The sequence below is a fragment of the Tubulanus polymorphus genome, chromosome 8, assembly GCF_964204645.1.
Source record: "Tubulanus polymorphus chromosome 8, tnTubPoly1.2, whole genome shotgun sequence".
Taxonomy (NCBI): domain Eukaryota; kingdom Metazoa; phylum Nemertea; class Palaeonemertea; order Tubulaniformes; family Tubulanidae; genus Tubulanus; species Tubulanus polymorphus.
This window is the reverse complement of record NC_134032.1, coordinates 12,628,873-12,655,199: the sequence shown is the minus strand read 5'-3', so window position 1 is coordinate 12,655,199 and position 26,327 is coordinate 12,628,873. Positions and strand designations below refer to the sequence as shown.

General features: G+C 39.6%; 4 protein-coding genes across 7 annotated transcripts; 1 reads left to right on the top strand and 3 right to left on the bottom strand.

Moving 5' to 3' along the window:
- Positions 1-903: 903 nt before the first annotated feature.
- On the bottom strand, positions 904-7,062 carry LOC141910167 (uncharacterized). Of its 2 annotated transcripts, XM_074800889.1 has the most exons (8): positions 6,342-7,062; positions 5,580-5,786; positions 4,603-4,929; positions 3,998-4,280; positions 3,512-3,648; positions 2,857-2,985; positions 2,632-2,769; positions 904-2,247 (listed from the first exon to the last, which is right to left on the bottom strand). In XM_074800889.1, the coding sequence occupies exons 1-8, from the start codon at positions 6,544-6,546 to the stop codon at positions 1,472-1,474; spliced, it is 2,202 nt and encodes a 733-aa protein (XP_074656990.1). In that variant the 5' UTR covers positions 6,547-7,062; the 3' UTR covers positions 904-1,471. The 2 variants fall into 2 exon arrangements, with proteins under 2 accessions (XP_074656990.1, XP_074656991.1); XM_074800890.1 differs by lacking the exon at positions 2,857-2,985.
- A 6-nt stretch (positions 7,063-7,068) lies between these two features.
- On the bottom strand, positions 7,069-10,456 carry LOC141910168 (uncharacterized). The gene is made up of 3 exons (XM_074800892.1): positions 10,239-10,456; positions 8,576-9,224; positions 7,069-8,245 (listed from the first exon to the last, which is right to left on the bottom strand). Exons 2-3 carry the CDS (start codon positions 9,145-9,147, stop codon positions 7,429-7,431), a joined length of 1,389 nt encoding a protein of 462 aa, XP_074656993.1. The 5' UTR covers positions 9,148-9,224; positions 10,239-10,456; the 3' UTR covers positions 7,069-7,428.
- Positions 10,457-15,073: 4,617 nt separating this feature from the next.
- LOC141909654 (V-type proton ATPase subunit H-like) lies at positions 15,074-21,308 on the bottom strand. Its single transcript, XM_074800203.1, has 13 exons — positions 21,136-21,308; positions 20,969-21,050; positions 20,536-20,635; positions 20,067-20,156; positions 19,632-19,748; positions 19,183-19,385; positions 18,358-18,465; positions 18,194-18,278; positions 17,702-17,880; positions 17,213-17,338; positions 17,012-17,113; positions 16,611-16,724; positions 15,074-16,138 (listed from the first exon to the last, which is right to left on the bottom strand). The coding sequence occupies exons 1-13, from the start codon at positions 21,212-21,214 to the stop codon at positions 16,108-16,110; spliced, it is 1,416 nt and encodes a 471-aa protein (XP_074656304.1). The 5' UTR covers positions 21,215-21,308; the 3' UTR covers positions 15,074-16,107.
- A 22-nt stretch (positions 21,309-21,330) lies between these two features.
- On the top strand, positions 21,331-26,010 carry LOC141909652 (solute carrier family 25 member 32-like). 3 transcript variants are annotated; one of them, XM_074800202.1, is made up of 8 exons: positions 21,331-21,359; positions 21,993-22,296; positions 22,673-22,829; positions 22,985-23,073; positions 23,430-23,623; positions 24,028-24,141; positions 24,239-24,384; positions 24,858-26,010. In XM_074800202.1, exons 2-8 carry the CDS (start codon positions 22,137-22,139, stop codon positions 24,979-24,981), a joined length of 984 nt encoding a protein of 327 aa, XP_074656303.1. In that variant the 5' UTR covers positions 21,331-21,359; positions 21,993-22,136; the 3' UTR covers positions 24,982-26,010. The 3 variants fall into 3 exon arrangements, with proteins under 3 accessions (XP_074656303.1, XP_074656302.1, XP_074656301.1); XM_074800201.1 differs by lacking the exon at positions 21,331-21,359 and adding an exon at positions 21,485-21,724; XM_074800200.1 differs by lacking the exon at positions 21,331-21,359 and having other exon boundaries at positions 21,975-22,296.
- The last annotated feature ends 317 nt before the right edge of the window (positions 26,011-26,327 follow it).

Sequence of the window (26,327 nt, the reverse complement as noted above, 5' to 3'; positions counted from 1 at the left end):
ATGCGGGCTACGTCTAAACAATCCCCGCTGTGGTAAGGAGTAATAAAAGTCATTCGTCAATTCAAATTAAAAAAAAAAACTATTGTGCTTTATTTTGTGCTCCCGCAATTGATGTCAAACGTGTTACGGTGCCATCCACATCGCACGGCTTCAATTTCATTTTCATCCACACCTAAAATACCGACCACGGTATCACCGACTCTGATAACCAGCACCGCGGGAAGCCTGTTTTAAATCAGCGGCAGTAGAAAGTCTAGTCTTTGCGCCAATATTTTTGAATGTCAAACGCATCATGATAATGCGCCAATCGTAAGCCGACGAAAACAACAAATCGCTGACAGTTGTTAGGATTTCAAACCGTTCGCGGATAATCCTCTTTGAAACCGAGTGCACAAGCTGTCGTCACCGCCGATCTCTGGAAAACATACATATTTCATTTTCTGACAGTTCGCACACATTTCCCCACGATATAAACATAGGGGAATTTATGAAATGTGGTAATTATTGTGTTTTTTGTTTGTTTTTGTTTGCATCAATAAATAGATTATCGCACTGTAGGCGATCTCTCGCATACATTTTTATCATCGGGTTTTCCCCATCTGCCAACGTTTAGCTGTGTTAAATAATGTAACGATTATTGATTCAAACGTTGACTCCCAGAGTCCATAGTTGAGTCAATCAAAAGAAAATTCTTAGAATGTGGTGACTTTCGTGTAGAGATTTCATCATCGATCATGGCCCCATAACCGATGTGCTTGCTAGGTAGTTCAACGAATGGTTAGTTAACCAAACCACTAATAGGTGGCACACCCGCCGCGATTCGCGGTGACGTCATAGCCGTTTGTAAACTTAACAGGATGCATATTGTTTGAATCGATTCATTGAGAATCTTTATTTATCAAATATACGAATAAAGGACAATCTCGTCGTGTAAATTTAATATCGTAAATTACAAAATACAGGTAGATATGAATGTAAACAGTCAACGGCCGATAAACCGCCAACACCCGTTTAGAATTCTGAATTTTGGTGGTATGGAGAGAGTATGACAATCGTAGGTTAGTTTGGACTGGTTCCGATACAAAGTACAGATGTTGCGTTCATTAAAAAAAACACACGGGCGGGGGTGGTGTAGCGGGTGTTAACTGCATATATAAAAGTATTGATGAAGTATTGAACTTTTGGATGAAATATGTATACTAAAACACCGACATTTTAATGGTGAATAATTTCGGCAGTAGACGACACATATTGTACCTAGATAGAATCAATGTGAATTACGTCAAAATGTACAACAAATACAGACAAAATATATTCCGGTATCTTAAAATACATCTATTTCACAGCCATTTTGGACCACGCCAGATTTTTGCTTTGCAACCAACCGCTTTGCCCAAATCTCATATCCTCTCGGCAAAACTGGCCACGCGAATCATGCGTAGACACTTGAAATATCGAAACAGTGTAATAATCATGTAGCAGATTCCGCTAACGCTGGTTGGAAGTGGTCCCTGCTGCATTTCGAGTACGAAGAGACTGGTTGGCGGTCATTGCTGCGTTTCGCGTTCGATAAGACTGGCCGGCGGTCATTGCTGTATTTCGCGTTCGATATTACTGGTTGGCGGTCACTGTTATATTTCGAGTCCAATAACACTGTTGGTGAAATAAGCAGTTGATGGTTGCTGCTGGAGGATTTTGAGTCCAATGAGACCGACGGACTACCAGGACCTGAGCGGCGGCGGCTGATCGATTTTGATTTCGGTAGAAAACTTCGAAGTTTAATCATGAAAACCTGAAAATTTCGCATCATTCTCAAGGTCCGTAATTTCTGACGAAGATCATTCCCGACCGATGCCACCGGACAACATGGCCGGCAAGTGGTGACCTCTACCTTAACCTCGGTTACACAACGCAACGGTAGTATACTTCCTCCGTTCGAAAGTTGTTCGAAGTTGTCCGTGGCAGGTAAAGGTCCCGGATGGAAATCAATAAAGTGCGCGTATTCCGGGCTCCACACGACCTTACGATCGCAACGTTCGAAATCGGCCGCTAGACTTTTATCCGTCTGCAGAAACTCACACGTAGGTGTCACTTCCGGTGCGAAGTAGCAAAACGATATTTGTTTGTTGAATAGTTTAGCTTCCTCTAGAGCACCACGTGACCAGCTCTCCTGCACGAAATAGGGAGACAATATCACTAGAATCCGTCTACTCGACAGTATGCCTCGCCTCAGATTTTCACTCTTATCTGGAAAAGTGGATTTGAGAAAAAACTAAGAATACGGCTTAGGAACCGATACATACATATAGGCCTATATTTGAGTTGAAGCTGAATCCAAAGGGATCCTTCAACGCTTAAGGATTCCAATTGTGGCATGCAAGGATCCACCAGGTGGCGCTAGTATGCTGTGGGATATCAACTATTGCAGCAATGGAGGATTCCACTTGAAGCGAGCAAGGATCCATCAGGATCGCAAGCAAAGAAATTTCTAAAATACATGCAGTTAGATTTATCAAGTGAATGATTGACCATCTAACAAATTACAGAACATTTTTCTAGATTTTAGCCCATTTTCAAATGGGTTTTTAAAAGTTTCTAAAAGTTTCCGTTTAGCGATGATACAACACTTACACAATCCAACTTCTGCATCTCTTTCGAAGATGAAAATCTTATGACCAAACTGGGCCTCGAAATATTTACACAAAGCAACGGCCAGTTGACTGTCAATTAGTGTTTGAGAGCAAAGTATGAAAAAATCACAGTCACCGTCTAAAAATTTGAAAAAAAAAAATAGTATCAATAACATTCGAATCTACCGAGTTTTGACCTTATCAGTAGTTAATTCACTGATTTTACCTGCTGTAAAGTTGTAATTTTTGATGTAATTTTTCAATCGGATGTCAATACGGGTGAACCAGGCGATCAGTATAACAGTTATCAGAACGACGGGAATCACAACGAACGCTGCGAACGGTGACCTGTCGACTGTGGAATCAATAAAATTCATTCTTAAGCAACTGTAACCCTGATATAAGTCTCATGAATTATATATCCCTAGGGGCATAAAAATTTATGACCTCCGAAGTCTCCGGTTGGCTCCACACGAAATCGGACTCTCCAAAAGGTCACATAACCAATCATAGAGGACGATTGGAGGCAAACGGATTCTCTTATCTGATAAAAGAGTACACCCCTAGAGATATATATGTTTTTCCCAAATGGTGGAAGTATAGGGGGTTGAACTATTAGGCCGCTAGTAGCAAATAAGATACTAGTCATCCAGGCTCCTGGCGTCCAGGATCCAGTTCCATAGTTCCGAGTTAAGATTTAACTCTGAGTAAACTCATAGAAAATGAACTAACTTTAACTCACTAACTCAAAACTGTGTAACCGGGTCCAGGTCCTTGCGATACAAGATTCAGAAGGAAGCACTCAGCGTGATTTACGTCACGTTATTTTTTGTGTTTCCGTATGTGTCGTTTTCTGCACGTATAAAGAAAATCAAACGAACCATCGCTAGAAATAAGGTGATATTTCCTGGTCTGGCCGTCAGGTGTCTCACATAAGTAGGTTCCGAAATCGGCTGCTGTTATTCCGTGCAGAGGTAAAACAGATTTGAAATCGCCCGTGTATTTAATCTCACTCTGACTAGAAACAAATGATAAAAGACAAAATTTAAAAGACCATAAAAATATGGCGACAAACAATTACATTTACTTATGTTTACAGTTTTGGTGAGCAAGACCCATATTCAGAAAAACCAGGATATACATGCATAGGGGTTTTGAAAATGAGAAGGTCCGAATAGGGTACCAGCAAACTTCGTGGGCACACCTTCCAACCTTGCGCTTATCGGGCGGTAACGCTGGAACTGTGAAGACCGGAGTTGAGATGCAGGGAAAAGGAGCTCTCCGAAATAGACTTGAGGGTGGTTTATTGAGTTCGGAGTCTCTACTGTATTGGGTATATTTGAAAATTAAGAAATGTAAATGCTTACGAGATAGATTCGGTAGTTGCGACATTAACAATTTTCACGCGTTCACCATTTTCATCCAGTTTAAACCACTGTAATTCGAACGGTGTCCACAGTTCTCGCATTTCGGCATCATTCACAAGTTTCTCTAGATTATCGCCGCCATGACACAGATATCTGGACGCCTGGCAAATCATCTCCGTATTGCTGCCGGTTTTCACGTTTACATTCGCATCGGTGCTGCCCTCTGTGAACATCGTCTGCACTGATGCGGAGTCGTTTGACGAGCACGCTTCCGGTTTACATTCTAAAAAAGATATTTCGCGCTAGGAACTTTTGATAGTTTTCTTTCATCGTCCAGAACTTCACCCAAGACATTTTTAAATTGAAAACACGTAACTCCAGACATTGGAATTTTCGGTAAACTTCCATATAAGGGGGCATGTAATGCTACGAAGCATAGAACTCAAATAAATTTGATTTGAGTTCTATGTACGAAGATATCAATGTCTTGAAAAGGTGTTGTTCCATACTTCAAGAGCTACGTATTCTCTGCTATGGGATATCAAAGATCTGAACGAAGTGGTAATTTCAAAAATGTCCAACGCCTGATCGAGGTGGATAGATACCTTGAATGCTGATTTTAATCGTCACATTCAGTGACCTGGAAGAGTCGCTTGCCGCAGCAGTACACATGTAATCATTTTTTGTGAGGGATGGGAACAATTTGTGGAAGACGAGAATGCGCCGATTTGAACTCAAATAGTAGGTTCCTCCCGTCCATCGACCGTCATCAAACGGTTCCCAGATGGACTTTATCTGCCGGCTAAAAATGATTCTATCGTAGCCCGGTGCAGGGCAGCACATAATGCGCGTCTTGACACCGTTGCAAGCGACTATGACCCGACGACGGTCATCGTCCAACGGAGAGTTTGCGGGGACAACGAGCTGGTTTGCTGGAAAAAACAGAGACGAATATTTGAATGGTAAATTGAATTTTTAATTGTTGAAGAGATTGTGGTATTTGGAGATTTCGGGCAATTTGCAACAGAATTTGAGCTTGGATCCAATACCCATCGACCAATCTTCAAATGGACAACTTTAATGACATCATAGGACTACTGCATTATTTATCAGCGCACTTTCAAAGTATGATCGTCCAAACTTCACACTGAAGAGACCGTGGTGGTCCAGACTGCAGATTGACAATGATACGAGAAGAGCCAGACGACTCTAAAACCTCATGATGCATTGACCACCAGAAAAGTTTTTAAGACTCTCGAAAATTGTGATCATAAGAGTCCCGTTGATAATATTCCAGGCGATGTTTATTTCTTTTACTTTTGTGGACTTGGCTAAGAGGGTCTTACAAAAGATAACCAATACACAGAAAAAAAGAAAAACTAAAAACGTTTTTATTTAGATAGCGATACGATAGCCTCAATATCTATGCGTCATTATCGGACATACGTAACCCATATCGAACATAACTCATAGTAATTGGGTTGAAACGTTGCTATCTCCTAAAAAAAACTATACTTTGGTTTTGGGTTTTTCTACTCAAATTCCTGGGGGCGTTTTTATGATTTAAACTAGGCATACATACGTTTACATTCGCTACGATCCTCGGTGACGCAAGAATCGCTGGAACAGTTCACGCATTTCGATGCTGCGGTTTGACTTCCGAACGTCCCTGTCGGGCACGGGGTCGGCCCAGCAGAGCCACGCGGACAGTAGTATCCTCTATCACACATATTACCCGTTATACCGTCAGTCGGGGTCCCGGTCACAGCGCCACCTTTACAGTAATAACCTAAAATGAAAATGACCAGAAAATGACCAAAAACAATTTTAGGCTAAAAAAAATTGATACCTTGTTTCTCCGCTCTGCTGAGCTTAAATGTTGACCCGGCCGGCCGCCTATCTACCCTATACATTACTTTTTTTTAAATCGTGATCAATTTTACCATAACAGACCCGGCCGCTATAGAAATGAAATGTTTATAAATTTTATCATATTTTACAAAAATGACCCGGCCGCTGCGGAGAAACAAGGAATCATTTTTGTTTAGCCTTACATTCCGTAACCCGAAATACGACGACTTAACCTGGGCCTTGTCTATTTGAGTACTTCGTGTGGAGAAGGCCGTAGCATGGAAGCTATAGGGAAGCAAAATCAAGAAAGTTCTAAGGCGTAGTCCAAAATATTCGATGCTCGGATTTTGAAAGAAGAACTGAACAAGACAAATATAATATGTTTAAATGCGTTCAGTTAACTACGTGCCTACACCTATAGGACTCGCCGGAGTCCATACGTATGATAGCCTAGGATTTTATACATTTCTGAAAATAAAAGTTTTATTGATACCTGGAGCGCACATTCCGGATGGTTGATCGATAGCACTTGTTAGACAGAAGTAACCGGGCGGGCATGGCTCACAACGCGAAGCGGAATTATTCAAGAATGTCCCAGGCTCACAAGAAATTCGTGTCGTCGTTATTCCTTTTGTAACTAAAACTTTCGATGATAAAAAGATTGCTAGTAGTATTTCAAACCTCGTATCCATGTCCATAACTCATAATAATCTTAATTTCACTTCTGTTCAAATCCATTTAATCCAAATGTTTTTCAATCATCTTATTAAAGAAAAGTTCATTTCTAATCAGTTCGTCACTTAAATTCAGTCGCTTAGGCTTTTTTGAGTTTGTCCATCATAAAACTAAACCACGTCCACAATCCGGGAATGACGACTAAAATTAGAGTAACTCTTTCTCTCGCTATCGATCGAATGAACCGTCAAGATTAATTTATCCTCGAAAAGTTAACTCATTCTCGAAAAGATCGAGACGGTAGGTGTATCCTGCGCTTCAAAATGTCATCAAAATGTCATCCTCACGAATCGATCTTAACAACAAATCATAACATCAAACATCGTCACAGCTTCTGTTCAACAATGTCAACATCATCTAAAACTTTATTCTGAAACCATTTTAATCCTCACATACATAATTACAAATTCATTTTATGCGGTAAAAATGGTTTTCCAGACACCGTTTCCGCGAACTTCGTGAAACAAAATATAATGAGGTCGGTCGACGACCTTCAGATTGGTGATGATCTAATAACCGACAACGAGGTGGCAGCACCAGTTTGTAGTTACGTATTGGCGGTCGGTGCCGTTGGCGAGAGCACGTGCTGGCATTGGAACTCAAATTGAAAGAAAACTAACAAAATCACGATTCAGAAGGATTGCAAAAAATTACAAGCAGGGCATTATTAAGTCGCTAAAAATAAATATTTTATTATTCAAATTAGATCCTTATTATTTGGACAAATCATTGGAATTGACCAAGTTTGGCTATTAGTCGCGTGTAGGCTTCTTTACATAATATGGGCCACCGGACTCGCTTTATTTAAGGTCGATTGGTCATCAAGGAAAGACCGAAAATACTACTTATTCAGCTAAGAGTTTTTCGTTGAGTCGTCGTTGATATTTCAATTTTTCCTCCAATAAATCGATTTTTAACTGCCACGCCTGTTTCTCCAATTTCAGCACATCCAAACGAATTTCTCGCTCCTCCGCGTCCATCGCGGGACGACCTGCATCGCCCCCGGGTGACGGAACGTTCATTTCAGACGAACGCAATTTCAAGAAATCGTTGTTCGAATGGTTATTAAAATTTGGATTAAGATCGCGTTGGCTGAAATCATTTTCGGCACCTATCACGCAAAGATCTGCGGCGCTACTGTTTGTGACACTCCGAGGCGATGACGAGAGTGGAGACGCCATGGGTGAAATTTCACCGTTCGGTTGAATCCCATTTTGGGCCTCGGAAAACATCAGCCTCTCGGTATTAAAACCCGAATCCAATTCGTGGGGTACACTCCGTTTAGGTCTGTTATTTCCAGTAAGTGACGTCACTGCCGCCGAGAGCCGACGGTTGCTCAGTAACGGTTGTTTAGCGGCGTTAGAATTGAACAACAATGATGATAAATTTTGTCCAATGTTCGAATGAGTTGAGGTGGTGCTGTTATTGTTGTTGTTGTTGTATTGATCACTGGCAGACGATTGAACTATCGTCTGAGCGCATGCTCCGCTCACGAAAGCCCGGTTGCAATACTTAACCGTAGTTTGACCGGTTGATGTATCGGCGGCACCGGACAGCATACTAGCCGGTAAAGTAGGAATGGTAAGAGTTACTGAGGAAGAAGGGGTTAACGTCGAACTCGTTGAGCTGATCGTCTGCTGTGACGTCTCTGTGGATTTCTTCCTGAAAAAGAGCAAATACGAATTCAAAACTGTTATAAGGACGCATATGGTAAATACAAGATGTCTCGGCCCATAGGATTCGAACGAGACTCTACCAAACCCAAGCTCCAATGGACATATCCTCGGGGCATGGATGCTCGCGAGCAACTGATGGAATCGCTGGACTGGGCCATACGCCCGGTAGCCTAAATCGAATTGGTATCATTGGGAGAAACATCTGAAGAGTTACAAAAAAACTGACGGGACCACGGTACGAGCGCCCCCTAGTGACAAATACATGAATATCCGTATTTTAAGAAATACGATCACCCAACGATGAACTCAGGTTTACCTTTTCTCCGGTGGATATTCAGTCCCCTCCACGGTGGTGACGCCATCTTCCGCTAAACCACGTTTCCCTGTCGTCTGCTGTTCGGATATTTTCGTCATCTGGGCGACAGATGGCGCTGACATACTCAATAGATTGCGACTCTCGATTATCTCGAGGACGACGTCGTTATTTTCCGTCCAATTGATATTCGGTATTTTTCCGTTACATTTTTGAAACATGGCGATTTTCGACTTCGTGTCGTGTTGAAGATTCTCCCACTTTTTCTTGACCTCCTCCGGTGACCTTTCCGTACCGCCTTCGACGTCGGCCAACTCGTTGGCGATGCGGTACCAACATTCGCGTTTGATTCGAAACGGATACGGTCCGAACAGGGATTCTTTGTATTTCTGAATGAGTCCGATCAGTTCGGAAACTTCGTTGGGGGTGAAGTTCATTTTACGCTGATGCACGATACGCGGTACCTTGGCAACCGACGAATTCGTTGGCGCCGTGGCGGGAAAATCGTCGATTGGCTCCTGTTTGACGACCACTGCGCATGCGCCGCTCTTCTCAGAAAACACTTCCGTCGACATAATTGATTTCACTCGGTAATAATATATACTTGGAAAATCCTTGTTCGGAGCTTTGGCCGTTAAATAAAAGGACAGTTCTGTAAAGAAGAGGTAAAACAATTAGCAAAAGCGGCAATGATTCTGTGGGCCTCACAAACCAGTACCACCACTGTGTATTGAAATTTCACAGATCTCTCCCCATCCTCATCGAACGCGGTACCCAAGTGCGAATGGCATATAGATATAATAGGTTATAATAGGGTACTGGGTAGAATCTTAACGAACGACTCACAAATTTCTCGATCCAAAATTCCATCGCTTTAATTGTTAAAACCAGGAGGAAATTTTACATCCACGAGAATCTATTTTCCCGCTATAAACGATACATAAGTTGGTTACCGAAATGATGGGACTTTTTATAAATCCCTTAATCGGCATCTTACATTCGAAAAATGCGGACGCAATCATCGTATCGCCTTATTTTTTTAAGTGGTTTTTTAAAGTGGAATGAATTTCCGGTATGCCCTCCTGGCGTTGAGGGTCAAAATCTGCATTTTTTATCGATGAACCATTATTCGACAATCAACATAATACCTTTAGTTCGAGAGGGGGTCACAGTGGATCAGTCCGACCTTCGATGACCAGGAGCCCCAAATACATGAACTAAAGTTTGATCATGGACGACTCTTAAAGCCGGGCGTAGGTCGACTTGCGACGCAATGCGAGAGTTGTTGCTCTGCGACGCGGCGTGATGGCTGGCGGTCGCAGAATTTCCCCGAATCGACCGGAGCCCGGTTTAGAGTCAATGATCATACTTAGTCCGTCTTGGTAGGTTTAGGTTGTTTTGGCTTCTGGTCTTCACTCTGAGTCGGCTTGAAACGATTCGTTAATAGAATCGATGGTTATAGATGATAGATCGTTAAACAGACAATTGAATTTTTCCTCTGTTTAAATAAATAACTGCTAAATATGAAGTACGTACATCTGGTTTTTACCACGCTGATCGATACGAGTACATCGTTTTATCGATATATAGCTTCACAATAAAAACTCGAATCCGCTTGGCTATGTCGAAGAGGACTAAGAGGACGAGACGCGTTTTGCGGACTTACCTGCTGATGAGTTGCCCCAATGCTCTATTCCGTTCACTCTCAGCAGCAGCAGCCGCCGCAGACCAGATCAGCCATCCGCTTTATCTATCATCACGTATACAACACGCAAAATGATATATCATTGAAAATCCTTCCTCATAACGTCGAATACTTCACTTAATAAGGACAGCGTTAATAATATCAAACACAATTCACTATCTATACACGGCGTGCACTGTGTAGATAGAGAGAGAGAAAGAGAGAGAGAGAGAGAGTATGGAGCTAGCTAGAGCAAATTGGGTCGCTATACTTAAGTGACGTTCGGTGATAATGGTCGCCATGGCAACCACTTAAGTGGCCGGGTTTGAAGAAGAATTAATCAGTTTAAGTAGTTTTCGTTTCGCTAGACGATATGTAGGCTAAGTGATCTTTTATGATATATACCGCCACTATCGCCGCGCCATTCGTAGATAGTGACAGTGGGGTAACGCGTCCGTATTACTCCATCGATTAAAAAATTGTTTCTGAACCAATCCAACTTTGAATGGTAAGGGAAGGGCTGATTTTCCACCAGGAAGGACCATGAATTAATCATAGAATATGCATAGAACACTATTTTACTCCATTCTTGCATTGCAAATGCTATTTTTACGATGTATTTTCAATTCGAAATATATATTTTAGATTTTAAACATATCCATTTTCTAAATCTGTAGACTGCATATGCATGCACGTCTATATATGCGAAAGTTTAGGTTCGTGAAGTAAGATTGACGAGTGACGCATTGACGAGTGACGAAATTGGTCAATTTTTAAGGAGAAGTTATAGTTTGACGTTATAGTTGATTATAGTTGATTTTGCAACGAATTTGAAGTCAACGCACACCTTTATATGTCCTGATTCTATAGATTTTGCTGTAACCTTTGTTATCTATTGCCATATCACCATCGGGCCCGCATCCGGTCACCTGTTTAAATCACGTATTCTATATCCTAAAAGGCCCATGGGGACCCTGTAGAACCCAAAAAATGCCGAAATACGATTTCGTCAATTTCGTCGATTTCGTCAATTCGTCAATGTAGCTGACGAATTGACGAAAAAATTGACGAAATTCACGAAGTTTGTTTAAACGTTGTGACGAAATAAGATCACTCGCAAGAGCGTTGTGAATGGCTGACCAACAATTCTCCGCGTCATGATTCGTTTAAATAGGTCATAGCACCAGTAGGACCGGGCCCTATATGACATGGATTGATTTTGCAACGGATTTGAAGTCAACGCACACCATTATATCTTCTAATTCCATCGAATTTGCCGTAACCTTTGTTATTGCTAGCCATATCACCATCGGGCCCGTGCCCGGTCACCTGTTTAAATCACATATTTTATATCGTTATAGGCTCTCGGGCTCTGTAGTGCCTAAAAACCCCAAAATACGATTTCGTCAATTCAGCTTGAAGAATTGACGAAAGGAACCTTGGAATAAAGCCATATCACAATCGGGCTCGTGCCCGGTCACCCGTTTAAATTACATATTTTATATCGTTATAGGCTCTCGGACTCTGTAGTGCCTAAAAAACCCCCAAAATACGATTTCGTCAATTCAGCTTGAAGAATTGACGAAAGGAACCTTGGAATAAAGCCATATCACAATCGGGCTCGTGCCCGGTCACCCGTTTAAATTACATATTTTATATCGTTATAGGCTCTCGGACTCTGTAGTGCCTAAAAAACCCCAAAATACGATTTCGTCAATTCAGCTTGAAGAATTGACGAAAGGAACCTTGCAATAAAGCCATATCACCATCGGGCCCGTGCCCGGTCACCTCTTTATATCACACATTTTATATGTTATAGGCCCCTGGGACCCTGTAGTGATAAAATAACCCAAAATACGATTTCGTCAATTCAGCTTGAAGAATTGACGAAAGGAACCTTGCAATAAAGCCATATCACCAACGGGCCCGTGCCCGGTCACCTCTTTATATCACACATTTTATATGTTTTAGGCCCCTGGGACCCTGTAGTGATAAAAAACCCAAAATACGATTTCGTCAATTCGTCAATTCGTCAAACTATAACTTCTCCTTAAAAATTGACGAATTTCGTCACTCGTCAATTGAACTTCACGAACCTCGAAAGTTTTGCCTATACATATTCTGATAGTTATAATTTTGACGCTTGACAATCATCTATTATCACCACAATCGAATCGACCGCAAAAGATTCAAAGAGGAAATGATACTTTTTTTCGTTTCGAGGTTTACCTGATTAACGTAGAAGGCATTCTGGTGGCGGTGCTCTTTTGACAGGGAAAAAATAATGCCGTTTCCCGCGGAATTATATCGAGCGAATTTGACCTTCGCACGAAAAAGCGATTCAAAAATCGACTGATTTTGAACAACAGTGAGGAATCCCGTTTCATACTCGGGGGGACAGGTGTGATCTTTCCATAGTGAACAACAACTCACTTCAATCCTGATCGAGATGGAACCTGTTAAAACAAACCGAATTCACGCTGTCCAATATATTTCTCGATGATTTCTACTATGCAGTCATTGTAGACCTAACAAGCGAACAACATACTTCTTCTCACGTAAGTATTGAAGAACCATGAGGAGAGAATCCCACAATGATAATAAAAAGTCCGAAAATGAAACTTCGAGATAGTAGTTTATTTCAACGTTTCGACTATATCCTAATAGTCATCTTCAGGAATAAGATGTATAGGAATCAGGAATAATATTATTCCTGAAGATGACTATTAGGATATAGTCGAAACGTTGAAATAAACTACTATCTCGAAGTTTCATTTTCGGACTTTTTATTATCATTGTGGGATTCTCTCCTCATCAACACGGATATTGTGTTCTACCTATCGTGATTGAAGAACCATCTTATGGGTGGCACCCAAATATAGAATAGGGGGGCCAAAGTATCCTGGATTTATTGGTGTATATAGTACGTATATACTTGTACATGGCTGCGAGTGTCGAAAAATTGATCATATTTCGATTCTATAACACAGATGGCCTCTGCATGTGTGACTTTCTTAAGCCAGGTAATGAACAATTGTTATGCCGAAAAAGTAGGGGGCCCGGGCCACTTAGCCCGCCTCCGCTCTTGCACCGATCTCAACGATGGAGGGATATCGGACCCCAGTGAAGTTCATTACTTGTTCCTTATTCCTTATTTCATTACTTATTCGGAATTCATCGCCCAATAAGGAACAAGTAGGCCTAACTTGTTCCTTGTTCCTTATTGGGCGATGAATTCTCAATAAGTAACGAAAATTGAACCGGTAAAGACGAAAATCTGAATAAGGAACAAGGAACAAGTAACATGTTACTTGTTCCTTATTGGGAGATGAATTCTCAATAAGTAATGGAATAAGGGATAAGAAACAAGTTACTTGTTCCTTATTAGATGAATTATCAATAAGTAAAGACCAGAAAATCTGAATAAGGAACAAGGAACATGTTACTTGTTCCTTATTAGATGAATTATCAATAAGTAATGGAATAAGGAATAAGTTACTTGTTCCTTATTGGGATGAAGTTAAGACGAGATAATCTGAATAAGGAACAAGTAACAGTTACTTGTTCCTTGTTCCTTATTGGGAGATGAATTCTCAATAAGTTATCGAATAAGGAATAAGGAACAAGTAATGAACTTCACTGGGGTGGATATCGGATGCCATCACCATAAGGCTTGATTGCGTAATTATTAATACTATCGGAAATTAGTTTAATGGCTATTCAAGAAATTCGGTGCTGATTCGGGCCAAGTAAAAAATCGTCCATGCAATATACGCCATGCAAAAAATCATGGTTTCCTGGATGCAAATACGGACGCTAAAACGATGCATAAAACAATATAGCTTTATTAGATGATAGTGATCATGATTGTGTGCGCTTATTGACGATGTAATGTTTCTTATACATGTGCTCAGAAATATCCTTTTCCAGGACTGGTGTAGGATTTACGCGTTCCGCCATCAAAAATGCTAAGTAGTAAGTCATTTTTAAATTTTTTGAAGACTGTGTCCGGAGCGAAATTAAAACGGTGAAATAGACAAACCAGGGTATTTCTCCTCAAGAAAAGTTCTCTTAATCTACATAAGCCATGAAAAATTCCAGGGGAATTCTAAAATCGTTCAATAATCTGTGACGACTTTTTCCGATGGTATCTCATTTGCGTTCAAAAATTTCAGATTACTTTATCGAACTCGTTATTCTACTAAGCTTGATGGTTGCCTCCATCTGGGCTCAGATGGCAGGTGGACCTGACGTGGGGAACCTAAATCAACAAGTGAACATAACACAAGATGATTTGGCAGAGAGTTACGAAAGACGACAATCGAACTTTCAACATTAATTCATAAAAGCCATATATTAAAGCCATATATTGCTTTTGATTGGCACATGATGTTCTTTTTATCTCCCTGTTGTGGTGATTGGTTCTCATTTAAATCGGCTCTGTTTATTTACCTCTAATCATCTCGCAAAGTAGCATCGTTCTAGAACAATGTCTTCCGTGTCTAACAATGAGGGTGGCGCCTCGTTAGTGACCTTCGCCGTGGGTGCTGTTTAGCCGAGTCGAAGTGCCTGTTCTTCTGTACGCTCAGACCTATAGATCCGCCCCGACTCCCCAGCACGCCCAGACCTCAAATCCCTTCACCTTTCAAGTAAGATGGTTGGACATGCTCGTTCCCGCGACGGACACTCTTCTTCAGAATGCCACGGATGAGGTCACGGAGCTTTGCTGATTTAGAAGTTATAATATGATTGCAAACTGTCCGGGTCCAGATAACAGAGTCACCGATCAGATTAGAATCAAGTCAAATTCACAGCAATGTTTGTTTTTTCTTTTTATCATTATTCAAGGTATATACATCATAATATAGCATACATACAAGGCATACAATAAACAGGCTTTCAATACACTAGTCTAATCCATCTCCGAGACGAGTATCGGCTACATCTACACTGTAGTTTGATTCTCTTAGCACATTGTAGATAATTCTAATAGAACAGGTAAAATTCTAGCTCGGTGCTAGCACAAAATTCTCTCAGTACGCTCCATTCGCCGACAGTGGACTCGGCCTTACTCGATGAAGTTATTTATCGGAATATAGAATCGAGGAACTCGAGATAGCGTTGGGGAGCGGCAAATATTTCGCCGAGTTGATAATAAAATTGGAAGTCATTTCAAGTCATTCCAAGATCTTTGTAAAGATTTTAGGTTACTGGATTGACTGTGGTTTGACAATCGGATGTCACCGACCAGAGAAATCTCGCACCAACCTGACACTGATCGTGAACGAGTCCCGTTGCTATCAGGTTCGAATACCGAAAGGGATGAAAAGATTGAGGGTTTTCACTCAGCAACCGACAAATCGTGAAATATGAACTACAGTAAGGAGGAGTCTACTGAAATGCAACGGAACCAGCTAATCCAGCGATCCGATTGGTCGATGGTCTTAATCCAACGATCCGATTGGTCGATCACGAACAGGGACACAAATATCTATCGTACATTTATCATAATAACTTATCATCTGCATTTAACCATGCCTCGAGTCCACGGTTTAACTGAATACAATGTAAAATTTTCATCTAAGTTTAATATCTATATAACGTACACGTGTTTCTATTTTTTCCGAATGGAGAATTATGTAAATGGAATGACTAGATTTTAGAGAGGTTTTGATATCATCACCATCATCATCGTTTTTGATGGTCTCATCACAGCACAGCACGCACACAAGCGCGCCCTGATAGTCCAGATATCGTCATCTCCCAAATATAATTGATAACATACTATTATTATAGATGGAGAATATAAGATTTATGCTATATTTAATCATCTATTTTGTTTACTAATTATTCATACTCCTGTAGCGCGCGACAAATATTCCCTGAAAAAAAGATGAAAAAGGTACAAAAATTACAAAGCATGAAGAACAAAGATTTAGGAAAGTTTAAGGAATTCCATCTCTTTATGACATCATCAGATTGCCTACACCCAAAGATCCTTTTAAATTGTTTGCTCTTTCGTTTGAATGGCTAGCTTTTTTTTCAATAAAAGCTTTATTTATCAATCAAGAATATATATAAAGTAAAGCTTTAGTCTATGTCTAAGACATTGTAAGCAATGTACTCAAGAATCCAGGGTGGTCTCAGGGGTCCGAACCCTTGCTTTCCAATTGAGGGTATCCTTTATGTCAAGACAAACATCATTAAACCCCAGTGGGAACCCTACTTATAGCCTATGACGCCTTGCCTTATCTGAAAAATCCCTTAGTCTTTTCTTCTGCACCCCTGCTTCCAATTTCCCTAGATCGGCCCCTGGAAACATTCACAGATTTCAACACAGGTTTAAATACTAACCAGTTATGAACCATTATTTTCTGTACAGCGAGAAGTGCCTCATAGCGAACATTCGGATCTTCATGCGATAACATTTTCATTACTAAAACTTTACCACCTAATTGTTCTATTACGCTGAAAAATAACGTGAAGGAAAAATTGATTAACAATCTGAGACTCTGCCACAGTATAAACCTCTACCCTAATATAGACATATCATTCTAGATGTCAAGCTGATGACGTCGTGAGACTCTGTCACAGTATAAACCTCTACCCTAATATAGACATATAATGAAGATTTCAAGCTGATGACATCGTGAGACTCTGTCACAGTATAAACCTCTACCCTAATATAGACATATCCTCCCTAACAAAGATTTCAAGCTGATGGCATCGTGAGACACTGTAGGATGAATACTTACTGTTTTCCTCGAGGATAATGCCTCACATATTCCCCGATATCGTGAGCTGCTACCGACAAAATCAACGGATCACGACTCGACTCCATCAATTTTATCAATATTCTAAAACAAATAAACGAAAGAACAAGATTCTATGAAATGAGCGATGCTCAGCAGAGCGTAGTCAAAATTCAAGAAGATATTCTGTCATCACAGACTTACTTTAACAGTTCGTAGTTTTTCTCGTTAAGGCGTTGAGCGCATTCCCTCCAGAATTTCTCCGTTTTATGCACCGGGCTCCATTCTAATCGTCCAGATTTCACTTCGGTTGAGTATTCATCAAAGGAACTAGAAGAAATAACCGTGTTTCTAATTAAAGAACAAGACATTTTATCAGCACACTTTCAAAAAAATCCACACTTCACATGTGACATGTGTTCAGTACTTCAACTGAGACATTTGAGACATTTTTGATTGAAAATGACAACAAACACCAGATATTAGACATTTTATGAGCACACTTTCAAAAACTTATCGTCCACACTTCACCTGTGTTCAGTACTTCAACTGAGACATTTTTAATTGAAAATTAACAATAAACATCAAGCATAGGATATTTTATCAGCGCACGTAATTATCCACACTTCACACGAATGGTTGATTCGCATTTACGAGAGGTTTTATCATACTCGCATCGCATGAAATATTCACCTGAGGTCGCGGACGCTAGCTTGTAGATATTCATTTAGGTATTCCATGTCGTTGGTGATATCGGGATCGTCGAACTTTCTGCCTTCCAATAAATCTAACTGCTTCAATACTTTACACTGAACCATCGATAACGCGTACATCTGCGATATATCCTTATCAGTTGATTTCTCTAATAAATTCTACAAAATAAAACAAAATGCTAAGCATTTAGTACCGAAAAGGCAAAAACTCTGTTAAAATCGATTTATTTTCTAATGAGCTTTTTGGAGTGTATCTGTGGTGAGAATTCCTCTCATGACAAGACCAAATTTAACTAGTGCATCAATCATTGTGGCAAAAGAGGATTCCACTCATGTAACAAGTGAGGATCAACCAGATGCACTGATAGTTACTCAGTTATTTGCGTTTCAATTTCTTCTATATTTCTATTAAAATCTACACCATCAAACTTATAGCAGGCACCGCATTTTTTGTTCAAGTTAATTCACTTACGTGGAAAGTGGCCACAATGATTCGAATAACTTTTTCTTTGATCGATTCCGTCAAAATGTCGGCCAAAATCGGGATGATATTATATCTGAAAAGAGTAAAAAAATGATAATTGAAAAACAATTCAATCCATCCAAGTAACCAGGTTTCCGATTCAAGCCACTTACTCTGACAGTTTGTCGGTTAGTTTAGGATTGAAAGTTAAACACCATAAACAGAAGATGAGTTGATATTGAATTTGAAATCCGACTTTATCACCGAGTACTGCAATCAGTCTGAAAAACAATACGAATGAAAATCATGACAACTAATGTGGCAAGTGAGGATCCACCAGGTGCGCTAGTGTGCAGTAGGACATCAACAACTGTGGTAATAGGATTCTACTTGTGGCAAGTGAGGATCCACCAGGTGTGCTAGTGCGTAGTAGAACAACAACTACTGCAGCAATAGAGGATTCCACTTGTGGCAAGTGAGGATCCACCAGGTGTGCTAGTGTGGAGTAGGACATCAACTACTGTGGCAATAGAGGATTCTACTTGTGGCAAGTGAGGATCCACTAGGCTTGGATGTTTTCTTGAATTTCAAGTGTGCTAGTGTGCAGTAGGACATCAACGACTGTCGTAATAGGATTCTACTTGTGGCAAGTGAGGATCCACCAGGTGTGCTAGTGCGTAGTAGAACAACAACTACTGCAGCAATAGAGGATTCCACTTGTGGCAAGTGAGGATCCACCAGGTGTGCTAGTGTGGAGTAGGACATCAACTACTGTGGCAATAGAGGATTCTACTTGTGGCAAGTGAGGATCCACTAGGCTTGGATGTTTTCTTGAATTTCAAGTGTGCTAGTGTGCAGTAGGACATCAACGACTGTGGTAATAGAGGATTCAACTTGTGGCAAGTGAGGATCCACTAGGCTCGGATGTTTCTTGAATTTCTTAAACTAATCAAGAAATTCAAGACATTTAAATTTCTAAAATTTCCACTCGAACTTACGTAGTAATAGCATCAACGTCTATAAAAGCTTGTCGATACACGTCGATTCGTAACATCATCTGTAAACATCTGGCGACCGTTTGTAAATATTCATTGTTCGGAATACGCATCTGATCCTTCAACCACGTCAGGTAATAAATCAAATCCGATCCTTCCATCGGATCTTTGCCCCAACACGCGATCTTCGCGATTATTCGACCGGTCTAACAAAAAAAAAATTTCCACAAATTTTCAACTTTTTCTTACTTTCTTTCTACAATTTGGGACGAACTTTAACCGATTCATGGATTAAACATCATATTTTACACACATTAATATAATATAAAGTCGGACCATAAAATGTCTGGATTACATCAAAATCCAGATTGAACTGATAAGAACAAAGCGTATTTGACTGGACCATGTAGTGACATCACTCAAATTTATTTTTCATGAATACAATTTTTTACCTGATTGACAATGAACCCATCCGGCCGATTTAACATGTTCAGAAACGGACCCCAGACGGAATCGCGATTTCGCTTCTTCGTGTATTCGCGGAATATTTCAACACGTGATTTATCCTCCTGCAACATCAAAATATCAACAAATTCGATTTTTTTTGGTGATAAATCTAATAGTTTTTGGATCAAATTTAATCTATTTTTAGTGAGCATTATTTCTGTATAATCAAATTTCTCCATTTCGCTAATTTTAACAATTTTGACAAAAAAAATTAAAAGATTTCAATTTTTCGTTTATTTTTCTTGGTTTACTTTTGAAAGAAATATGATCAATAAATTGAGGAATTAATTTTAATATTTGTGTTGATCAAATCTTAATGACAAGAATTTTAACGACCAAATTTTAATTTCTTTACTTTTGATTGATAAAGATTATTTTACCTGTAACATATCATCGATCATAGTGAGAATGTATTGTACAGTTTGATCTTTGGAAATGTGTCCCATCAAATTCAAAAACGTCTTTGCGCACTGAAAAAAAATTGATAAACGTAAACACAAGAATTTTAATCGTCAATTTGCTCCTTTTTCTTAACATGAAAATCTCAACCTAATTGTAAGGGTTAGGGTTAATCAAGAGTTAACTCATCAATATTAGAAAAAGAAAGCATTCTGAGTCAAACAACGAGAGAAATCCCACAATAAATTCAGCTAAAACGAGAAATTTGAATAGAGGAGTATATATATTTGCGCAACGTTTCGGCTAAAGACTATTAGCAATCATCAGACGTACTGAATAGTCTTCTATTCAAGTTTCTCGTTTTGGCTTCGTTATTGTGGGATTTCTCTCGTTATCATCTTACACGGATTTTGTGTATCTTCTCGTCTCGCTGAGTCGAACAGTTTTTACCTGGTTTGATTTTTCCCTCAACAACTGAACTCTGCCCTCGGCCGTAGAATTATCGAATTGCGTGATGAAATTAAAATCCTCTTGAGTGATCATCTGACCCCTGAAATATATAGAAATGATTGGATTGAAAAATCCAAGAAACACAACGAAAAATATCTTAATCTTACAGCAGTAAAACTAAGTAATAGGCCAGTTGTCATTTGAATTTAAGTCATCAATATATCGATCATCCCAGCTATGATAACTACTTCAGTGAGCTTAACTGTTTAAGGTAGTCAGCTGGGAAGGCTACATTAATTCTGTACAAGCAAAGCAAGTAACTGAATCGAGTCGAAGAGAGGGGTGCAATTATTTTAGCACCTGTTGTGGGCCAGGCGATCAAATTTATTTGAACAACACCACATTTTTGTAACGCTCAAATAAATCTACTCACTGTAGGTAAGACTGCCAGTTGACCCTTTTAGCTCGAATCTCGTTCGCCCGTTGCTGTAACAAACTGGTAGCGGCCAGCATACCTGACAAAAAGCGAAAACATAAAACGTTTTATTTCGATAATTAGTGCGATTATGCATTTAAACGCGAACATTCTCCAGCGCTTACCGCCTCCGTTATCAATATTTTCCATTCCAGGCACGACGTCATCCTTTTTGCCGTCCGTCTGATTCGGTCCCGAACTCATTTCGATTAGTTTTCAATACGTGAAGGCGATTTTTCGGCCGAAAAGTGAATTTATTTCGATTTTTTGACAGCTGACAAACAAAATGGTGGCGACAGTCATGTGATCACTGCTGCCTGCGATAATAATATAATTTCTATCGTTCAATGTATTATTATAATTTCTCTCACCTAAATTTTCACAGGGACTTGTCACGACTGATAATGGATGAGACCAATGATGGGGGTACCAGTATCCCTGCAACTGTATAATAAAATAACAGTGGTGGTTAAAGGCTCGTTGGAAGCAGAAAGTCTTCTAGGTTGTATTAAAGCTTATTTCATGTGAATCGGTTGAGAATTTTTGGAATTACAGTCGATTGAAGTGGAGAAGTCATTGTCAGATTGAAAATTTGTTGCCACCCTTGTTTTTTATATTATACAGGGATAGTGGACCTGGTCATTGATATTGGTTTTATTCATTCACTATCAATTGTGACAAGTCCCTGTGTAAATTTTAGTTGTATGATACCTTGTATGTATCTCGTTCGTATATTACTTTATTGTATTTACCAATGATGTTCTGTTACAAGGCTCAATAAAGTCATTTGAATTTGAATATGTGATACAAAATTTACTTTCGAATCGATCTGAAATCGACATTGATTAATGAAATAGCAAATTTAATTTATCAGTTTGTTGTTATTTATCAAACCCTTGCGTCGGTAAGATTTCTCTGACCGTTTACCCGAGCTTGTGTATTTCCCTATCAAACATGTCAGCGCCCATGGAATTTCTTCTAGAACGAACACGTTCAAGAAAAGAAACCGACACGTTTTGCGGCGAATCAAGATGATAAGATAACAGGAACTCGACGCAGATAAGACCGGATCAAACCCGATAAAACACCGTAGTAAGATATAGAAAATCGAGTAGAACAAGCAGCTATGAGCGGCGTACAGGCGGCTGAAATAGAAAAACGGAGGAGTTTGAGCGGTGGAGTTTTCTCGCATGTGAAGTGGGAGCATCTGGCCGCCGGAGTGTCAGGAGGCGTGGCGTCCACTCTTGCGTTACACCCGTTAGATTTACTGAAAGTCCGATTTCAAGGTAGGTTTTATTTTCATCGCTGACAGTGTGATGTTCTTATCAGTCGATCAAAAATAGGTTATTAGCCTTATTAGGCTATCGTTTATTGTATCAATCACATAATTTTGTTGACTTGCCAAAACCAGTTTTTAGTTGAGAATTAGGGCCCAGTTTTAAAGACCGGTCATGAATTAAACAAGTGGGCTTATTCAATTTTTTTAGATTTAAAATGATTAAATCCCCACCACGCCTGCAGTCCGTAAAATTGGGCTTTAGGGCTTTCACTGTCGTGTAACCAAATCGTTCTTTTTGACAATAAATGTCATGCCCCCCTTCCTACGAGAGATTTTCATCGAAAAATTGGAAATTCAAAATTAGTTGTTTTTGTTTCTCGCAGTAAATGAAGGTCATGGACCTGCTAAACGACCCGTGTATTACGGGATGCTACACGCCCTGCGCAGTATCTACGTAAAGGATGGAGTCCGTGGACTTTACGCCGGTGTCGTGCCTAATGTCTGGGGAGCTGGATCTGCCTGGGGATTTTACTTCTTTTTGTAAGTACCTTTCTTCAAAAAATGAAAATATGTGAAAGATAGAAATCCCCCTTTCACATTATTAATGATGATCCTCAAATTGATGATGTCATAGGTGGATATCTGGAGGCAGCCATCTTAATTTATCTCCTTACTTTGTGTTGTGTTATATATAGTTATAACGCTGGGAAAAATTGGATGCAAAGTGGAGATTTAGAATATCAACTCAGACCGTCGCAACATATGACCGCTGCTGCTGGTTCAGGTAGGAAATTGCGCTCCAGACTCCAATTGAAACTCCGGACGTAGAGAAATATCTTTCAAATTTTGTTGTAACTTTTAGGAAAGAATTAGACCTTAACAAATACGTTAAACATAAAAGAAATTCTCATCAATTTTTAGCTCCGATTTTAGATTAGCCACACTCAAGAGGTGGAGAACAGATGATTAGAACTATACAAAATGAAAAGATAAAAATCAAAATTCATTTATCAAGAAAAATATTTATTTATCCTAAGGCACATTTTTTACCCTCTCTAGAGACCATCGTAAATGAGAATTTCTCTAGAAATCTCTCGTAGCAATTCTCATGATTTTCCTTTTTCTCTCTCTCCGATTCAGGTTTGATGACGTTAGTGATCACGAACCCGATTTGGGTGACGAAAACTCGTTTGTGTTTACAATACGATCGCTCACTCACTGCAGGTACCTCGTCTGGGCAGACAGTCGCCAACACACGAGGCGTCTATTATAAAGGCATGTTCGACGCTCTGGTGAAAATTGGTAAAACCGAGGGCATCGCCGGACTTTATAAGGTAAGAATAAAGTTATAATCATAACATCGAAATTACTTTTTGTTAGCCATTTATATCAATCCATGGCCTGGACCCTGCATCCCCTCAGACATTCAATACTTTATCACAATTTTTGATTTTCCAGGCTTGCTTTTAATTGAAAATGAATGACAAACACAAGACATTTGGAATATTTCATCAAAGTGCAGTTAGATTGTTGTTCTCATTGATGAAATTGTGAAATAATCAAGAGGATTTAAGCAATTAAACCAAAATTTGAGTGTAACAGCAAACTTTAGCTTAAATCTGGTCTCGGCTCACTTTTAAAAGTGATACCTGCATCAAGAGGATATTTTTTAAGTTGGCCATGAATCCCAGTTTAAAGGGCTTTTTATCACGGGCTTTGTATATGTTTTATTTTTTAGGGATTTTTGCCGGGAGCGTTCGGAGTATCTCACGGAGCGCTGCAATTCATGGCTTACGAAGAAATGAAGAATCTCTACAATAATTATCGTAACACACCTATCAATACTAAACTAGTACGTACCAGTAGTATCAGTAAACACTGTTTCACGGGGAAATTTTATTTCCACAGTGCAAAATTAAAATGAAAAACATTTTCCTGAATATTTTCAGAACCCTCTTGAATATATAGTATTCGCGGCGTTGTCGAAGATATTCGCGGCGAGCTCGACATATCCGTATCAGGTCGTGCGTTCGCGGTTACAGGATCAACATCGACGATACAACGGTATCTTACACGTTATCAAGGAAACGTGGAGGTAATTAGATGCACCCCATGCCGCCTGTTAGGACCCTTGCTCCAATACCTCAGTTGTAATTTAGTTAAGATTCACTACAGAATGAAATGGCGTTCATTTGCAATGATTGATACCCCGATGCAAGTTTTAACCTGTGGCCTCAACTCTCCACCTTCCACTCATACAGGTTTTACGTGTCTCGTACTTCACCTGAGACATTTTCAATTTGAAATGTCTCCGGTGAAGTCCTGAACACGTGTGAAATTTGGATGGTCAGTTGTTATAAGTGAAATGCAAATGTTAGACATTTTATCAGCACACTTTTGAAAGCTGTTTGTCCACCTGGGACATTTGATAGAAAATTAACTACAAACACCAGACATCGAAACGTTTTATCAGCACACTCTCAAAAACTGATCGTTCACACTTTACACTGTAGCTGGACGTTCAATGCTACCTATTTTTGATTTACATTTGGATTGATTCTGTTTCAGATTTGAAGGTGTTTATGGATTCTATAAGGGATTGGCGCCGAGTTTATTGCGTGTTACCCCGGCCTGTTGTATCACGTTCGTCGTTTACGAAAACGTTATTTCCTCTTTACTGAAGAAATCCTGATGATGACCAGTACTAGCATCAAGAGACTGGCAGATGTCTAGAGACTGCAGACTGGCAGAAGTCAAGAAACTGGCAGATGGCTGGAGAGTTGCAGATATTAAGAGTGACTGACAGAAGTCTAGGGAATGACAAATGTTAGGGACTGGCAGACGTCTAAAGACTTGTCCAGATCATCTACATGGATCATCTGATGTTCTAGTCCTAGAAATACCTTAACTGGTAGACATCTAGACTAGCAAATATCTGGCTTGTGAGATGTTGTGACCGACTGACCAGATCATCAGCTATGTGACTGGCTCCTGTCAAGACCCCATTTAGCGATGATTGTGCTGTTTTTGCTTTATATGAACATATTTGTTTGGTTACAGGGGAATTCACTCTAGGCTTTTTGTAGCTACACTACTTAAACTTATTGTATTCAAATTGATAACCATGTACCATGGTTAGAAAATAGTTCCATATTTCTTCTGTTTGCAGTTACCGGTAATGTCAGGTATTTTATGTATATATATATTTATATGTATAACAGTTTATATCATTTTAATTGAAAAATGATTGTTTTTGAATGGTTTTAGAATTCAGGGGTGATTTGAAATTAGATTTTTTTAGTTAATGAAATTATAGTTATTATTGGCAATGCAATAATTGAACAGTACACTGTGATTGATAGCGTTAAATACTTGAATAAAAGAATAAAATTGTAATTTTTATTATGAAATAGAAAATTTTGTTTCATCTCTGATTATCAGGTCCGAGCGGGTCCAGGTGCCCATTTTGCGATTTTTTCACTAGAGTTTCCGCCATTTTATTCCCAGTGCACATGCTCTTGCTCAGTGTATTTGCAAATACATGTGTTCGAACAGGGGCCCTGGTGCCCTGAAGTCCGTTCAAAGAATGTTTTACAGACTTTTCTATCAATAATTAACCACTAAGAAATACTTTCTTAAGGAACTTAAGGGATTAATTTCATCAGAGAAATGTGACCACATTACAACGGCGAGCGTATGAATTTGGACGAGGCAAATTGAAAATTACCACTTTTATTGCATTGTGATTAATAAACTCAATATTATATCATTTACTGAATGGTTTTCCTTTTGAGTTTATTTTTCTTCTATCAGAGGACCGGCATCAATGATGACATGATTTTTGTAGACTTAAGCAAAATATAACGCTTAATGCGGAAAAAAGTGGCAGGTGGCACTTTTTCACTTAGTGAATTGCTTTAATGCCTAATCATGACTTGTCTGACTTATCACAACTAGTATCCTCATGGACAGACTGACCCTGAACGCGATACCGCCATACTCAAAATCAAAAATGGGATAAGAGTAAATTAGAACGAA

Excerpts from the sequence above, each read along its gene's own strand:
- LOC141910167 (XM_074800889.1), bottom strand. The coding sequence starts at position 6,546 with ATGGACATGGATACGAGGTTTGAAATACTACTAGCAATCTTTTTATCA. Across the intron at positions 4,930-5,579 it reads GGATCGTAGCGAATGTAAAC|CAAACCAGCTCGTTGTCCCC; the intron begins GTATGTATGCCT and ends TGTTTTTTCCAG. Across the intron at positions 2,986-3,511 it reads TCACCTTATTTCTAGCGATG|TCGACAGGTCACCGTTCGCA; the intron begins GTTCGTTTGATT and ends TTGATTCCACAG.
- LOC141910168 (XM_074800892.1), bottom strand. The coding sequence starts at position 9,147 with ATGTCGACGGAAGTGTTTTCTGAGAAGAGCGGCGCATGCGCAGTGGTC. Across the intron at positions 8,246-8,575 it reads GAATATCCACCGGAGAAAAG|GAAGAAATCCACAGAGACGT; the intron begins GTAAACCTGAGT and ends GCTCTTTTTCAG.
- LOC141909654 (XM_074800203.1), bottom strand. The coding sequence starts at position 21,214 with ATGAGTTCGGGACCGAATCAGACGGACGGCAAAAAGGATGACGTCGTG. Across the intron at positions 21,051-21,135 it reads AAATATTGATAACGGAGGCG|GTATGCTGGCCGCTACCAGT; the intron begins GTAAGCGCTGGA and ends GCTTTTTGTCAG. Across the intron at positions 16,139-16,610 it reads AAAATAATGGTTCATAACTG|GGAATATTTGTCGCGCGCTA; the intron begins GTTAGTATTTAA and ends TCTTTTTTTCAG.
- LOC141909652 (XM_074800202.1), top strand. The coding sequence starts at position 22,137 with ATGAGCGGCGTACAGGCGGCTGAAATAGAAAAACGGAGGAGTTTGAGC. Across the intron at positions 23,624-24,027 it reads GCATCGCCGGACTTTATAAG|GGATTTTTGCCGGGAGCGTT; the intron begins GTAAGAATAAAG and ends TTTATTTTTTAG. Across the intron at positions 24,385-24,857 it reads GTTATCAAGGAAACGTGGAG|ATTTGAAGGTGTTTATGGAT; the intron begins GTAATTAGATGC and ends ATTCTGTTTCAG.